Source organism: Peromyscus eremicus, chromosome 1, assembly GCF_949786415.1.
Source record: "Peromyscus eremicus chromosome 1, PerEre_H2_v1, whole genome shotgun sequence".
Classification (NCBI taxonomy): domain Eukaryota; kingdom Metazoa; phylum Chordata; class Mammalia; order Rodentia; family Cricetidae; genus Peromyscus; species Peromyscus eremicus.
Genome location: NC_081416.1, coordinates 11,512,110 through 11,529,136, shown reverse-complemented (window position 1 = coordinate 11,529,136; position 17,027 = coordinate 11,512,110). Strand labels below are relative to the sequence as shown.

Below are 17,027 nucleotides of genomic sequence, written 5' to 3'. Positions count from 1 at the left end.
ATCCATAGGGAAAAATGAATCCTCACCATTAACTTACACTATACACAAAAATCAATTTTACATGATTGTAGATCTAAATGTGAAAAACAATAAAAATTTTTTCTATAAGACAGCATGACTGTGACCTTGGAGACGAATATTTTTAAATGGCACACAAATAGAACTAAGCATGAAGGAAAAGAAGTAAATTGATTTTGTCAAGCCTTATAACATCAAATGGAGGCAATAACTGTAATATATATAACTGATAGAGTACTCAAATTCAAAGACATAAAGAATGCTTTGGGAAGTCATGGCACTTGGGGACTGAGGCAGGAAGATGGCCATGAGTTCAATGTCATCCAATACTACATAAAAAGACTATCTCAAAGGCCACTAAGGAATAATTTCTCAATTGAAAGAAAAGATGAATGGGAAAAGAAAGAAAGGAGTATGGTAACAGAAAAAACTAAATGGGTAATTGATACATTTTAATATCATATTCTTTAAGGAAATACCAGTGAAATCCGTAGTAAAATGTTTATACCAATCAAATACAAAATAAAAAATAGAAATACATAAAAATACCATTTGGATGACATGTGGAATCACTGGTATTCTCTATCCCTGAGTTGGTTGGCTCAACTGCCTTGAAAGGAGTATTCAAACACATAGGGCTAGTGAAATCATAGATCTTAGAGGAAAATCACAGATCTTTGAGGAAATCATAAATCTTTGAGGAAAACCCACAACTACATTTTACTAAACAAGCATAATCCCTCATTGCATTCTAAATTTCTGTCCTTATGGCCACAAATATGTGCAGCTCTCACCCCTCAGCAAGGAAACTTTTCTTTGCAAAAGAAGAAGGAAGGCTGTTGTGAGATATTTGATTACATTGTGTAAAGATATGTTACTTAAGCAGCCAATAGCTAGGCAGGAGATATAGGTGGGACTTCTGGGCAGAGAGATTTCTGGGAAGAAGACAGGAGTGTGATGATACATTGTGTCCCCCAATATATTGTGCATCCTAATAAACTTATCTGGGGTCAGAGGACAGAAAAGCCATTGGATAGACATAGAGGCCAGAAAATGGTGGCCCACAAGTTCTTTAATCCAATTACTTGGGAGGCAGAGATCCATCCAGATCTCTGTTGAGTTCAAAGCCACACTGGAAACAGTCAGACATGGTGACTCACTCCTTTAATCCCAGGAAGTGACCGCAGAAAGGTATATAAGGTGTGAAAACCAGGAACTAGAGCTGGTTAAGCTTTTAGGCTTTTAGCAGCAGTTCAGCAGAGATTCATTCTGAATGAGGACTCAGAGGCTTCCAGTTTGAGGAAACAGGACCAGCTGAGGTGAGATAGCTGTGGCCTGTTCTGTCTCTCTGATCTTCCAGTGTTCACCCCAATACCTGGCTCCAGGTTTGATTTTATTAATAAGACCTTTTAAGATTCATGCTACACAGGGGGACTCTGGAAAAGCTCAGTAACTTCCCAGAGCTGGGGTGATACATGGCTCCTGCCAGTATCTGCCAGCATGAGGCTAGGCTCTCAGGGAATGGAGGGATGTGGAGGCAGCTGCCAGAGTCAAGCAAAGGAGGCACTAGCCATCACCTAGCAGTTTAAGCTTTGGCTCAAGCATTCAGAGAACATGATGAGCACTTAGTAAAGCCAGGTCCAGGCCAAAAAAAAAAAAAAATACCCAAAAACAAAAAACAAAACAAAACCTCTAAATAGGTACAGAATGCTTAAAAATGTGCTTAAATGCTGAAGGAAAAAAAAAAAAAACGAAAATGGGTATCGACAGTCAAAAAAATAGTTTAAAAATAATAAGATGAAGAAAGAGTAAAGTAATAATTAAAAAATAAGCCATATAAGAATGGGAAATACACATGGTGCCTGGATCCTGTATGATTTAATAAAAGCTAAATGGCTCATAGCTAGGCAGGAGATAAAGGCGGGACATCCAGACAGATAGATCTCCGGGAAGAGAAAGGGGAGGGGAGTCACTAGGCAGATGTAGAGGTAGCAGGACATGCAGGAGGAGAGGTAAATGTCATGAGCCAAGTGGCAGCATGTAGATTAATCGAAATGGGTTAATTTAAGTTATAAGAACTAGTTAGAAACAAACCTAAGTTAAGGCCAAGCTTTCATAATTAATAAGAAGTCTCCATGTTGTTATTTGAGAGTTAGTTGGCAGTACAGAGAAAGTTTCCCTACAGGAGACCATAACAAAAACCACAACCAAATAAAACACGGAGTTGTAGAGCTCAGTTGTAACTGAAACATGTACAACAAAATTCCTGCACCTAACACTTAGGGGTCATTTCAGAAAAAGAAGAAAGTCTGTAAGAGCCAGATGAACAAGGAGCTTATCTCACCTAAAAGTGTCAGAAGCTACGCTCATAAAGTCTCATCAACATGGCTGCCTAAATATGGCCTCAACAAGGATTAGATCAATAGACATGCTAATGTGGAAGGGGGAATGCTCAAGAAGCCTCAGCCCTAGACAAAGAATTACAAGTATCTAAGTAACAGTGAGAATGGGAGAAATAGTCTTCCCAAAGGGAAAGTAATACAATTGGTTATCTAATAACAAATGATCAATTCTGAAAATACGCATATTCGGGTAGCTTTATATAGACTAAGCAAGTTGTATTTATGTATTTGGGATACATAATATGTATTTATATTATATTATATTATATTATATTATATTATATTATATTATATTATATTGGAGGAGGGTTGGATAAACTGGATAAATGGAGGTATAGTCTGACAGTAATAATTGAAGGGGGTACTGAGCAAGACTTGTTTTCTAGATTCTTCTTTGTACCCACAACTTCAGAGATTAAGTGCATTCATGATTTTTGCCATATGTTTGCATGTCTCACTGAAGATCTTATGATGAACTCCAGAGAAATGTCTGCAGATTCTTTTATGTGGGTTTTCAGAGAAGAGTGGCAGAAGATCAGAAAGTGAACACCCTACTTATGGTGTTTCCTTAGGTGCCAAGCTGCCATATCTATTTGTCTGTCTGCCTATATGTATGTATGTCTATTTGCCTATATATATAAGACTTTCTAGGAAAGAAAATGAGGGAGAAATGTAGAGGAAAGTTTCTCCTGTCCCACCCAGCCCCAGGGTCTCATGTTTCTCTGGTCTCGCTCAGCCTCATGGTCCCCTCAGCCCCACAGGTGCTTATAAAATAATCATTCAGAGGCTTAATATTAATTGTAAATTATATGGTCTATGGCTCAGGCTTCTTACTAGCTAGCTCTATAACTTAACTCAACCCATAAGTATTAATCTATGTATTAGCGTTTGTTCTGTGGCTTTATCTGCATCCCATTACATATTGCTCCTTGGACAGTGGGTTGGCTCCCCCTACTCTCCTTTCTCCTCTCACTATCTCTCTTGGATTTTCCCGCCTGGCTCCATCCTGCCCTGCCATAGGCCAATGCAGCTTTATTTACTAGCCAGTGGGAGCAACACATATTCACAGCATACAGAAAGACATCCCACAGCAGAGAAATAATGTAATTATATTTTAGTCTAAAAAAAAATATGACTTTAATACCAGCAAGCAGGTGGATCTCGGAGATTACAAGGCCATCTTTAACTATGAAGCAAGTTCCAGGATAGCCAGAGAGACACAATAAATCCCAATCAAGGAAGAAGAGGAGGAGGAGGAAGAAAGGGAGGAAGAGGAGGAGGAAAAGGAAGACAACAATGACAACGACGATGACAACACTGACAAAGAGGCAGTATTGAGCAAAAGGAAACATCCCTTATAAACCATGAATTCCACTTTTATGTGTGTAGTAAAAATGTCCTAGAGTATATGTACAGGAATGCCAGGGTCAGCATCACCTGTAACATTTCATATAACAGTAAATAGAAAAACTGATAAATGAACTGTGGAATATTTGCATGAAAGAAAATTACAAAGCCATGAAATGAGCCTAATTCTGTTACAAGGAATAATCAATGTGAATAAATCTCAGAATTGCAATTCTGGGCAAATACAAAGACAGAAAATAATTTTATACGTAATATTTTACTTGAATAAAATAGGCAAAATCAATATATTGAGTTGGAGTTAGAAGATCATCTGTGAAAACAAAAATAGCAATAGGTTGTTGATATTCTATCCCATAATATGGCAGGGAGCTTAGCACCCGAGGAAACACCAGAAGTGGGGTGCTCACTTTCTGATCTTCTGTCACTCTTCTATGAAAAGCTACATAAAGAAATCTGCAGACTTTTATCTGGAGTTCATCACAAGATCCTCAGTTAGACATGCAAACATACGGCAAAAATCATGAATGCATTTATCTCTGAAGTTATGGGTACAGAGAAGAATCTAGAAAACAGGCCTTGCTCATTACCCTCTTCAATTATTACTGTCAGACTATACCTCCATTTATCTAGTTAATCTAACTCTCCTTCTCTGTAACTATCGATCGTCATCATGCCTAGGCAAGCAGCATTTCAGGTTTCCTGTTTCTTCATTTCTGAATGTTCCCTCATGAAACAGATATTAAATGAATTTCCATGCTTTTCACTCAGTAGTCTGACTTTTGTGATAGGCATCTCAGCCATGAAGGAAATCTCAGTCCATTTCACATGGCAGCTTCAATTACTAACTGAAGATAATTGTCCCAAATATCACATGACGATGAAGTCAAGTAAATTACAGATGTGTACTTCCAGTATTAGCTGTGGGCATTATTCATGGCCTGTACTTTTAAAGTAAACGCTTTATAAAAAATAAGAATATTTGTCATCATATATACATATTGTTTACCTTCTAATATTTAAGATCTTGCAATCTTTGGTAGCAGTTCCTGATAGCAACAATGAAATAAAATTGAATACTAACTGTTCCCTTTTCATGGGAACATATGTTCTTTGTCTCATCACTGCCCACAACATTCATTTCTTTTTGGTCCTTATAAAATTAAATTCTTTTTTTTAACAATTTCAAGCATGTATGTAATATATTCTGATTATTCTCCCCCACACACATCCTCTCCTGTCTCACTACCAATCCTGTCAGCCCCGTTCTTCCCCCAAAATCTCTTCCTCGCCATTCATTTTATTAACAGAATAGTTATGATATCAATAAGAGCTGGGGATTAATGAATATTATTTCTAAGATTAAAATACACACACACACACACACACACACACACACACACACACACACACTATAGAGCACTTGACTAAATCCTCACTCAGTTCAGGGGGGAAGGAAGGAAAGGAGGGAGCCATTTATTCCCCTTCCCATGAGTTTCTGCATGTCCCTTTAGCAGAGCACCCTGGAAGGCTCTAACAAACTGCCCAGCCAGAGAGTATTGTTCTATCAAATGTGTTTCAGGAACTTTGCAAATATCAAAGGCAAGTGTAGATGGGCTGAGCTTTCCATGCCAACAGCAGCTATCTGTCAGATGTGCACTGTGTGTGGTACTATGCTGAGTCCTCTGCGTCATGTCTATCTCTACTCTTATGGGAACTTTCAGTATGCTTAGGGAGACAGCTCCAGTACAAGAGTCTGTTGGGCAGACAAGAGAAGCAAAGGCCAGAATGAGAGTCGCCAACAAAGCAAGTATTCTGGGGTTCCCAGAAAGGAACAATCACTAAACTACAGAAAATCTGAGAAGGCTCTTTAAAAGTAATCAGATCATTGGAGATATTGACCTAAAATTCAGTGAGCCAAGGATATCCTGCTGCCTCTTCCTAGGCAAAGGCATCTCAGGTCCCTTATGGTAATGACCAATGAATTGAAGTCAATTAGGGACAAGGACTTTTACTTCAAACTATCCAAGTTACTTGACTCAGACAGAATGGAGGAAATAAGACAGGCCTAGGACAAAAGCCTTTACCTTTTATGCTAACTAAATGTACAGTCTCTCTCAGAACTGTACTAATGGGCTTTGGAAAAAAAAAAAGCAGCACTACTTTCTTTAGACTTGCATGTAGTAAATGGACTGTAGTACTGAATCAGAATAATCTCAAGATGCTTTGGCCCATAGAATTTTGTTCCAAAGTGATACTTGAAAGTGTTTTCTGGAATATCTATTTTTTGAGATCCTTTTAGAAGCTGGGAGGGGGATGTCTGGACAGCATATGCTTTGGAAATTTAACTTCTGTTGCTATAGAATAGCTGTTAGCATATTTAAAAAAGAAAGAAAGAAAATAGAAAAAGAAACAGTGATATCCTTCAATGAAGAAAACTGCTTAACATACCTGGATGCTTTTTTATTAACATAATATATCAACACTTATCAAATCAAAAATTCCTCGCCGGGCGGTGGTGGCGCACGCCTTTAATCCCAGCACTCGGGAGGCAGAGCCAGGAGGATCTCTGTGAGTTCGAGGCCAGCCTGGTCTACCAAGTGAGTTCCAGGAAAGGCGCAAAGCTACACAGAGAAACCCTGTCTCGAAAAACCAAAAAAAAAAAACAAAAACAAAAAATTCCTCACAATGTACTTCAAGGTAATTCTCTTTTAGGATGTATGCTTTGAACCTAAACCATCAGACTGTTTGAAAATTGCACTAAATTTTTGTGTCTTGTTTCTCTTTCAGTTATAACCTTTCCCCCATGTCAAGGGCAGACTTTTCTATGTATTTGGAGGGTATGAACAATTTCACTAGAAAAGCCACTTTAAAGAATTTTAGACATCATATCACAGCAATTCCTAAACTTCCATATATACATTCCCCCTACAACAACAAATTCTCAAATGAAGTTTTCCCAATTTAACTATCTCTACACAAATTCATTAAAAGTGAAAAATAGGCAATTTTAGTATTTATTGAGTGCCCATTTTGTGACAGATACTTTGCATAGAAAACATTGATTAAAATTATACCAGTATATATAGAGGAAATATATACAGGGAAGTGAAATAAGGAAACAGATATAGAGGGCATGCTTAAGGCTCTCAGGATTGGATTATAAATTAATGCTGAGGGATGTTTGTATGTACGTGTGTGTTTTATGGAGCATGGGGGAGGAAAGAGTGCCCTTTATGTGCTCAGAGATTATACACCATGAACCAACAGCCTTGTGTTTTGGAAGAAGATATAAATGTAAATTTTCTGTGTAGCCCCATGGTGCTACAGAACGCACCCTCTGCAGGAGAACTCTGTGGATTTAAAGGTAATTTTTTTAAGCACAATTCCTCTGCAAAGATGTTGGAGTTTAGAAATTTCATTTTTCTTTGTAATCTTTTTTATCTAAAAAAAATTGGTTGAAAGCGAAACTGTCAGAGAGGTAGGTTTAGTCTTGACACCCAATTTTCCCCCATCAACCTTGTGATAGATAATCGATCAAGTGAGGTAGTATCTTACCTAAAAGTTAAAAAAGTATTTTAGGCATGAAATTTCAAACTCTTTTGTTAGCCTCATGAAGTTATTTACACGGCTTCCTCAGGATCCATATTAACCACTTTTCCCTTTGGCTTAAGAAAAAAAAATAATGAATTTTATGTGATCCAGAAATAATTTTTTTAAAAATGTTTTATGAGAAGACTTTTCATGAGATGTAGTTATTTAAACGAGTGGCATTTTCATGAGAAAGAAGGGCAACAGTTCTGCCAGACCAATTTATGGAAATAATACTGACTGATCTCCAATATTTGTCCAATTATCACTTGAAGGTGCAGGAACTTTTGATATCTCTGTCTCTGTTTTCTTGAAGGAGAAACAAACAAACAAACAAACAAAACAGAAGGGAAGGAGCAGATCCTTTTAGACTACAAAGCAGGTGGGTTTTGTCTACTCTGTTTTAAGAACGTTTCAGTTCTCTCACTGAAGAGTTTTCATGAATAACACTACAAATGATGATACTCTTTCTTCCATCGTCTGGATCAAGGGGTGGCCAGGACTTTAGAATATACCATGCCTGAGTCCCAGCTGTGGCTGTGAAGGACAAGTGAGAGGTGAATCACCAGCATTCCCAAATGCTAACTTGAAGAAGAAGTTGGGATTTGGATTCATCACAGTCCCCTAGGCTTCAGGTCACAGGTGCAGAGCTTCTGGAGTTCCTTAAGGGTAGTATCCTTCCATGAAAGTCATTCCCCACCCAGTGAGTTCACAGATCACCTATTTAACATACAGGTCTCATAGCTTCAGGGAATTAGATGGCAAATAGCAGACTGGGTTACTTAACTTGCCTAATGTGGTATTTCAGATGAGAAAATAGGCTCCACGTGTTCCGGCACTTGAACACTTGCTCTTCTTTTGGTGGCACTGTTTGGGAGGTTACCACACCTTTAGGAGGTAGAGTCTTCCTGAAGAAATTATATCACTGAGTGTAGCATTTTAGAGCTCACTGCCTTATTCCACTTTTTGGTCCTTTTCCCTGTTTTTGTTTTTGTTGTGTGTGTGTGTGTGTGTGTGTGTGTGTGTGTGTGTGTGTGTGTGTGACTGAAATGTGGTATCTCTGCTCTCTGTTCCTCCTGTCGTGCCACACCACCCCTGCTATGATGGACTCTGGAACCATAACCCAAAATAAACACTTTACCACTTAAGTTGCTTTTGGTTCCGGTATTTTATCACTATGGCAGGAAGAAAATTAATATACCTGGAGTAGTGAAAGTTAGACCTTGTTAATTAAATAGCTCAGCATCACGTTTGCTTTGCTAACAGGGTATCAGAGGACTATAGGAACACATGGCAAATTAAATTGTAAGAACAACAAAGCCATGTCTCATATTTAATTGTATCATATCCACTTGAATAAACCAAAATGAAGATTTCTGGGTCCAACTCATATTCAGAGAATATGGAAGCTATTTAATTCAGTTTGCCATTCTTTTAATACAGTGGACCATACACTAGTCAAGTGTTACTACCGAGACCCAAGTAATGAAAGGCTTGGGATACAGAATGGGAGAGCTACATCTGGATCCTACTGGGACACATATTGGAGAGGTTAATTTTGCCTGGACAAATCTACAGTGAGGTATGCATTCAGAAGAAAGAAAGTCATCATAACTGTCTGAGTGCTGCTGTGAGAGTTTTACTGGATAACCCACGCATGGGGCTGAGTCCAGGGCCTGGTAGGTAATGACAGCACCATCTATTAAGCTTTGCCATCAGCTTCAGAAGACATCATTCATTATCCTGAAGAAGGACCTCACCCTCAGGTGTCTCAATTCCCCTTACACTGCTTATTTCTCCTCACATAGCGGTTCCCAGAAATTTTGATATACCTACATCAAACTGAAATGGCCAAGTACCTTCTGCTCATCTTAACAAGAAGTTTTCTTACATTTCCTGTCATCTTCTGTCCTCAAACAACCTCCAAGTTTAAATTGGTCATATTCTATTTTAGCAACAAAATTTGGGACATATCTACCCTTATTTTTTCACGAATCAAATCTAAACCCATAAACATGTGCCACCATAGATAAGCATATAAAAAACATGAGATGTAGCTTATGACATGAGAATTGTTGTAGTCTCAGAAACAAAATGAATAAACTGAAACTACCAATTCAAGCCAGTCTACTGTTAATATATCAATATGTAGTAAAGATCAGGGACTCTAGTGAAGCTTGAAACAACAGCAGTGATAAAAGGAAAAACAATTCCACAAGCAATCTGGCTAGGAATGGAAGGAAAGTTTTGAGAAAGGCCATGGAGACTGTATTTGTTAAGAAGGAAGAAAGAAGCCATGGTCACTTATGGAAACTCCAAGCATTTACAAATGAAAAAGGTTGATTAAAAGTTTAAAGTTTTCAAAGCAATAAGGGAGCTATGGAGATGTCTCTGTGATTGAGAGCACTTGCTGCTCTTGCAGAGGAACCAGGTTCATTTCCCAGCACTCACATGGGAGCTTAAAACTTATTTTAAAGTAAACATAGGCTCAGTCATGTAAATGGTAATTTTTCACAGAGTGCATCTTTAAAAGATAATAATCACTTAAAAATAGCTACAAGACATTTACCACATCTAAAAATACAATTTCTGACTAAGTGGGTCTGCACTGACTTGTACAGGTAAAAGAGAAGTATATTGTGTTTGGGGGAGAATCAGTAGAGATCTACACCCAACATAGCAATGAAAGTCCTCTTAGCAGGAGGGAATTTAGAACCACAACATTTCCTAATATAGCATTGTGCTCTACCAACAACATGTCACATAACTTTTTTAGGCATTATGTGAGAAGGACACAGCCAAATCCTTCTATAAAGCAATAAGTTCATTTACATATATGGTTTTCCAGATAAGTTACTGAAAGATAAAGCACAAACACAAAACAAAAAAAATGGGGAATGGTCTGCAAAGATGAATTTTATAAACCCCCCCCCCCCCCCGTGAAGAAAATAAGGCTACAAACTAGAAATTTAGAATTAATGTTATAGCAAAGAAAAGATCAGAGCTAAGAAAGAGCAAGCTGGGTTTAAATAGTTATTGAAGGATTAAGAAGCCCCGGGGAAAACTTCTAACCTCAGGCACTATCAAGGGAGTCCCCCTGTCATGAGTCAGATGGCCAAAATTACTGTGTAAGCCTGAAATAATGTGTCAGAAGCTATTTAGGACACTGAGGTTAAAAAAAAAAAAGTGGCATTAAGTTTATAGTGTTCAGTGCATTTGGATATAGAGAAAACGAAGACTCCTGGCTACACAAGGCACACAGCTCAAAACTAAATCAGCTGAAAACGGAGTATTAGTGAAATGGTCAATTTCTGAATGGAAAGGGTACTAAATGTGGAATCTAAAGACTGTAGCAGTTTCAGGAAGACAAAGTCAGGTAGTCAGGCGAAGGTTAATTTCTGGAGGGCCCCAGATGTCAGTCTACAGAGGAAGAACTTAACTCCACAGGCAGGAGAAATCCACCCAGTCTTTGATGTGATAAAACAGCCCTTTGGGAAGGCACCTGTGACAACAGCAGTCAGCAAGAGAGTTTACAAGTGGAAGGACCAGGGAAGGGATGCTGAAATAATCCTGGCCCGAAGAGATAAGCCCTGGAATGCCTGAAGAAGGTCAAGTGAATGTCAGTCTTGAGAGTCATAACATCCCTCTCAAAGTGCGTCTCTCTCCGGCATCAGGACCCCATGGTTGTCAACCTGAAAAATCACCATCTGCTAAAAGAAAGAGACAACCCACACAAAGAGGAAATCTCAGGCATCGTGAGAAGGAAGACATGACTCTAGATCTCTACATTTTGCAAAACAAAATTCAGTTCAACGCTAGGAAGTTACTGAAGTCGAAGTACTATAAGATGGACAAAAAAAATGTTACTCATCTCAATTTCTGAAGCAAGAACAAAAGTTCGTGAGAGAAAGCAATAGATGAATATTGAAGGGATGCCTTGGTCAATCATGTCGGAGAAGCAGCATAAAGAGAGGGAAGGAAGTGGAGGGGAGAGTAAAGATGGGATTGGATGGGATGAAAGAGGGAGAGGACAGAGGGGAGAGAGGCAGGGGGGAGTAGAGAGACAAAGAATAGAGGGAGTGACAGGTGTGGAGAAGGGGAAAGAACAAAAGAACCCTGACAACAAAAGGAGGTGAGCAAATGTGATGACAGGAGGCCAAGCCAAGTGTGAGGTGAAGCTGCACTAGGACCCTTCAAACAGGCAGTGCAATTAATTACCATGCTTATGAGATAACTGACATGCACTTTTGTGTCTCTGGGTAAAATCCAATTAAAGAACTGAGTGTCAGCAAACTTCAAATCTGGCTTTTGCATGCAATTAAATTTCTATAAGTCAACCAGATCATTTCTTAGATTCTCTCCTGAGTTCCTTGACAATATTAATAAATCATGCCTCAATTTATCTAGTTGATAATTAAGGTGTTCAACTATGGGTTCTCATATTAGTATTGTGCTATAACCACTTCCTGAAGGCATGAATGGAAAAAGGAAGCCCAGTGACACAATTTGGAAGATGTTCACGGCTTGAACAGGGCTGGGGCATGGGTGGGAAGGAAAGTATGGGAAGCCTTCCAGAATCCTGCTGAGTGATGTACCTTCCTTCACCTGGATAATGAGGCTGTCAGGGACTGACTGGGGGATGAGTGAGGGGAATGGTGACTCTCTTCCTTCCTAATGTCCCCATTGGAGCATCCGTTTTTATGATCTGCTTGACACAGGCTCTATTTACATGGCACTGGGATTAATCAGCCAGGAGATTTTTTTTTTTCAGCTGCAGGTACGAGGCAAGCCGTGTAACTCAGCATGGCAGCATGACATTATCACTAGCTAAGCAATATTTGTTCTGTATGATCACCATCTCCAGGGAACTCGCGTGTGATAGAACTTCAGGTGTGAAAGTCATAAACCATTACCCTCATCCTCCAACAGCTGTGTGACACTTTTCCTCAAGGACAGGCAGGGAAAGCCACACTGTGGACTTATGAACATGATCCTCAAGGACACCACAGGTGTTTCAATCAGCAGGTGCTGCAGAGAAAGATCTTGGCCTCTCTTGCAGGTGTTCTATGCAGAACTTCCCCACTCACAATAATCTTTGGCCAAAGGATTTCTGTAAAGATGTGTGACTTGGGAGCCTGCCTGCCACCCCCAGGAAAATGGCAACTTGTGATCAAAAGAACAAAGACCTTTCATTTGTGTCCTAAATCTTCTACCTGCTGGTTTTTTTTCTCTTTCTTTTTCTTTTTCTTTTTCCCCAAAAGTTATCCTTAAGAGATGTTTGTTAAGTGGAAGAGAAACAGCTATGTGAATTTGATAGATATGATAATGGCTGTTTAGTTCTGCCAGTAAAGGCAGAACTTTAAAGCTGAATTTTCTTCTTCTCTCATTTTCTTATTTTGTCCTCATAACTGAAAAAAAGTAATGTGATTTCATGGAAAGGAAATGTGTTAGAGATGCTCTGACAGTAGGTCGCTCTATGTTGCATCTTTGATGGTTCAAAAGGAAACCCAGAGTTCTCAGGAACAAATCCTGGAAGGAGGCAATAAAAGGGAGGTTCTCAACATGGGGGTTGCAACCCCTTTGAGGAGGGTTAAATGACTCTTTCCAGTGGTCACCTAAGACCAAATGAAAACATATATTTATATTACAATTCATAACAGTAGGAAAAATTACAGTTATGAAGCAGTAATGAAGATCATTTTATGGTTGGGGGCGTCACCACAACATGAGGAACCATATGAAAGTGTCACAGCATTAGCGAGGTTGAGAAAGTCACAGTACTGATGCAGATCACAAACAACAGGAATTACTGCTATATACTGTAGATTAAATGCTAAGTTTAAAGTTTTTTAAAATATCGCCTAGGACTTATTAGAACCCTATTATGAAGAAGATGACATTGCTCATCACCCCATTTTCTTGACAGAACAACAAGATTTCTCTTGTGCAACTATTTGGCTATACTGCCGAAATTCTCAAGAACACATATTCGGCTTGTGTTTGGGTGTAAAATGTCCCCTGTAGTTTCATTTGTTTGAATACTTGGGCCCAGTTGGTTGTACTTGTTTGGGAAGCCTTTGGAAAATTCCAGAAGTGGAGCTATGATGAAAGAAGTGGGTCAATGAGAGGGAGCCTAAAGTTTTAGAGTCTAACCATATTTCCCATTCACTGGCTATTGCCTGACTGCATATGCAATGTGTCCAGCAGTTTCCTGCTTCCCGTCAGCATGACTGATTGTGTACCCTCTAACTGTGAGCCATAACAAGCCCTTCCTCCCTTAAGTTCCTTGTCGGGTAATAAGTCTCAGCAATAAGAAGAATAACTAATAAACTCTCCTCCTATTCTCCTTTCACCAAGTTCATAACAAAACACTTCTGAATCAAGAAAGCTGCCTGACGTGAGACCTTTGCAAATCACTTTGCCTTTCTCTGCATCTATTTGCTTATGATTAAAATATTAAATTGGTTGGACTAAACAACCTGTGAAGTCATTTCAGATTGAAGTCTTTTCAGATCGATGGTCTGTGATTCAAAAAAAGAATATTCTAGTTTCTGGATACCAAGTCAAGAAGTCAACTCAGCTGAAGCTACTAAGGTAAACGAAGTGCAATGATTTCTTGACTTTGCTCTAATGAGAAGATTAATATCTACTAAACCCATAGGAGGTTCTTGCACTGCAATATATGTTTAAACTCCTATGTGGCTTCAATCAATGGTTATACACCATTAAATCAAGTCCCTCAGGCAAGCTTGCCTTTCTGCTTCTTGTTAAAAGAGGACACTGGGTCATTACTGAGAAATTGATAACTTTCTGTAATACTTAGAAGACCCATAGGGATACTTGTGTTACTGTAAATATTTTCTATCTTGAGTCAGGCCAATAAGCTCAGAAATTGGGAGCACATTAGTTTCAAAAATTCCACTACACCTCCCTACAGAGAGGCTCACATCTTTCACACTCTATATCCTGTACACTCAAGGGGTTAGCATCAGAAGTTAGACCTGCCTGTTGTTTTTCTTGCTGAATTCTCTGAAACCATGGTAGATAGGAAACATATACAAACAGTACCACAAATTCTACCCAAATTCCAAAGTGGGTGGAGAGGCTCCTTTTAAATGAACATGTAAATTCTCAACAGATTACTCAACCCATGAAGTACGTGCTGAAACCTTACTCTATATGTCAGGCCAGAACTAAGTTCTCTGAAGATTGGAGGAGGTAAAGAATTAGGTCATTGGTTTTCCCAATGTTATAATTAAGAGTTAAAATCAGACAGTAATTAATATCATGCACACCCATTGATATGTACACATATACCTAAAATTTATTCTGCTTCTATCTCCCACTTACATAAGTTCTGGACAATAATTCGTTTTTATCTTTTCTGTACTAGATATTTACTGATGTTGCAAACGTGAGCCACAGTCTAGGTGGAAGGACAGCAGTGGGGATATCTCTGATGCAGAGAGAACAATAGGGCTATGAAGTAGCTGAAGGTATGCTTGGAGGATAATAAAATGAACATGCTTGAACACACACACCACATGTACATGCATGCCCATTTATACACAGAAAATGATCTCTCCCTCACCTTCCCCTTGTAATACCTGGAAATCATAAGAGTGATCATGGGTCCAAACTTCCTTCTGCTTCATTTGGTTTCACCAAAAAGCAACTTTTCAGTGACCCTTTCCAAACTCTCCCAGAATTTTTTTTCATTTCTTTTTTTTTTTTTTTTTTTTTTTTTTTTTTTTTTTTTTTTTTTTTTTTTTGGTTTTTCAAGACAGGGTTTCTCTATGTAGCTTTGCGCCTTTCCTGGAACTCGCTTTGGAGACAAGGCTGGTCTTGAACTCACAGAGATCTGCCTGGCTCTGCCTCCCGAGTGCTGGGATTAAAGGCGTGGGCCACCACCGCCCGGCTTTTTTTTCATTTCTAAGACATCATTTTAAGCTTATCCCATAACCTCCATCAATTTAGCAATCTGAAAGCAGTTGATCATATCTATAATCATTTTAGGACTCAATGCCCAGTGCTTGTAGACACAGAGTAACATCATTTGGCAAATAGCCTGGAATGTCTTTATTTCTATTCTCATTGAAATGGCTGAGTTTACTTGATGGTTTCTGTGATATTTGCAGAGCAAAAAATCAGAAGCAACCTTAGAGCATGAGTGACACCAAGTCTGCAGCTGCGCCTCTACTTTCCTTGGTCATTAGTTTTGACTACGTATCTATCATCCTTACTGAGCTTCCTTTGGCTATTCCAAGCCCTATCTTTGTTCAGTCCTAAGCCTAGTCAATCCTCTGTTCCCCTTTCCCAGCTCCTATCTATCAGAAACCAATGTTTCTGCTGTTCCCAATCAGAAATCTGAACTCTAAAATATGCTTCTTCCCTATATGACATTCTATCTATTTTGAGACTATCATGTATCTGTATAGTCTAATGATGCCTTGGGGAAAAAGAGTCTACAGTAATCTGAGGGATCCCATTTAAACAGTATTTTTTTTTTGTCATAAACTACATTCCAGATACATAAAATAACAACAGACACATGGAGTAGTATGTTTACTGCTAAGAACTCTTGTGGTTGCAGTAATCAAAAAGCTGAGAATAGTTCAAGCAAGAAAGGAAAAATAAAGGCAAGTTGTTATTTGCCTAAAGGGGCATGCATAAGTTAAATGACTGGTCAACCAAAATCACCATGAAAACACAAACAAGTCCCAAAATTAGTACTCATTTGTGTCTTTCCTTGGTTTTTCTTTTGTATCTGCGTTTTTCTCTTCTGCTTTCAGCCCACGTGTTGGTAGATAGTGGTCTTCCTTGAATTTCCTTTAGATAAAAACACGTCCACTTCCCTTCTATTGCAATTCAACTTTCCAGCACCTAGAAATCAGACTGACCTCAATCAATAATGAGTTAGGAGAGGGGAAGCACTCCCTTTTAAAGAAGCTTGCTAGGAACCTTCCCTGGTTGTCCCACCTGTATGCTGATATGCACAGAACAGTGACCTGTTGTCAACTGGATATATTTAACAATGTCTACTGATAAAAGAAAGAAGAGAGCTGTTTCTGCTGAAAGGACACACCATAACTCCACCCACCACCACTTAGCCACTCAGCTCACCTCAGACTATGAAATCTCTACCAATCACTACCATACTCATTGCTCTGGAAATAAAGAGATGGCTAATGGGACAAATCTTGCCCCAAGCATAATAAAATCTGCCAGTACCAAAGTCTGTGTGCAGAACAAGCTTACTATCTGCCCTTTTAAATGAATACATGCTTCTAAGAACTACTATAGTACAACATGCCAGTACAACATACCTTCCCAGCTCTTATTTTCCACTGAGAATCAGTATCAAAAGTTCAAAGGCCATTCAACAGTTCTTGTCAGGGTCATCATATGGGGTCTGCAAAGGTTCTGACTCTGTAGTAAAGAGGTGATGATGAAAACCTTGAACAAAACACCCATTTCTATATGCTAGGAACTATGCTCAGCTCTTACTCCAATTACACTGACAAAGGTCCATATAACAATTCTACAAATCAAAAATTTCTTCATGCTGAAGATGAAACTACAGCTCAAAGAGAATAAACCCAAAGCTGTTAAGGATCAGCCTGTTGGGTTATTTCTGCCTCTTTTGAGTTT

At 38.8% G+C, this 17,027-nt stretch overlaps 1 protein-coding gene across 1 annotated transcript in view; it reads right to left on the bottom strand.

Moving 5' to 3' along the window:
• Sorcs1 (sortilin related VPS10 domain containing receptor 1) overlaps positions 1 to 16,744 on the bottom strand; it is a gene marked incomplete at its 5' end in the record, with an annotated part of 425,698 nt that extends 408,954 nt beyond the window's left edge. Inside the window, 1 exon segment of the mRNA XM_059253740.1 lies at positions 16,703 to 16,744. Coding sequence (XP_059109723.1) covers positions 16,703 to 16,744 — 42 coding nt within the window.
• Between the last annotated feature and the right edge of the window lie 283 nt (positions 16,745 to 17,027).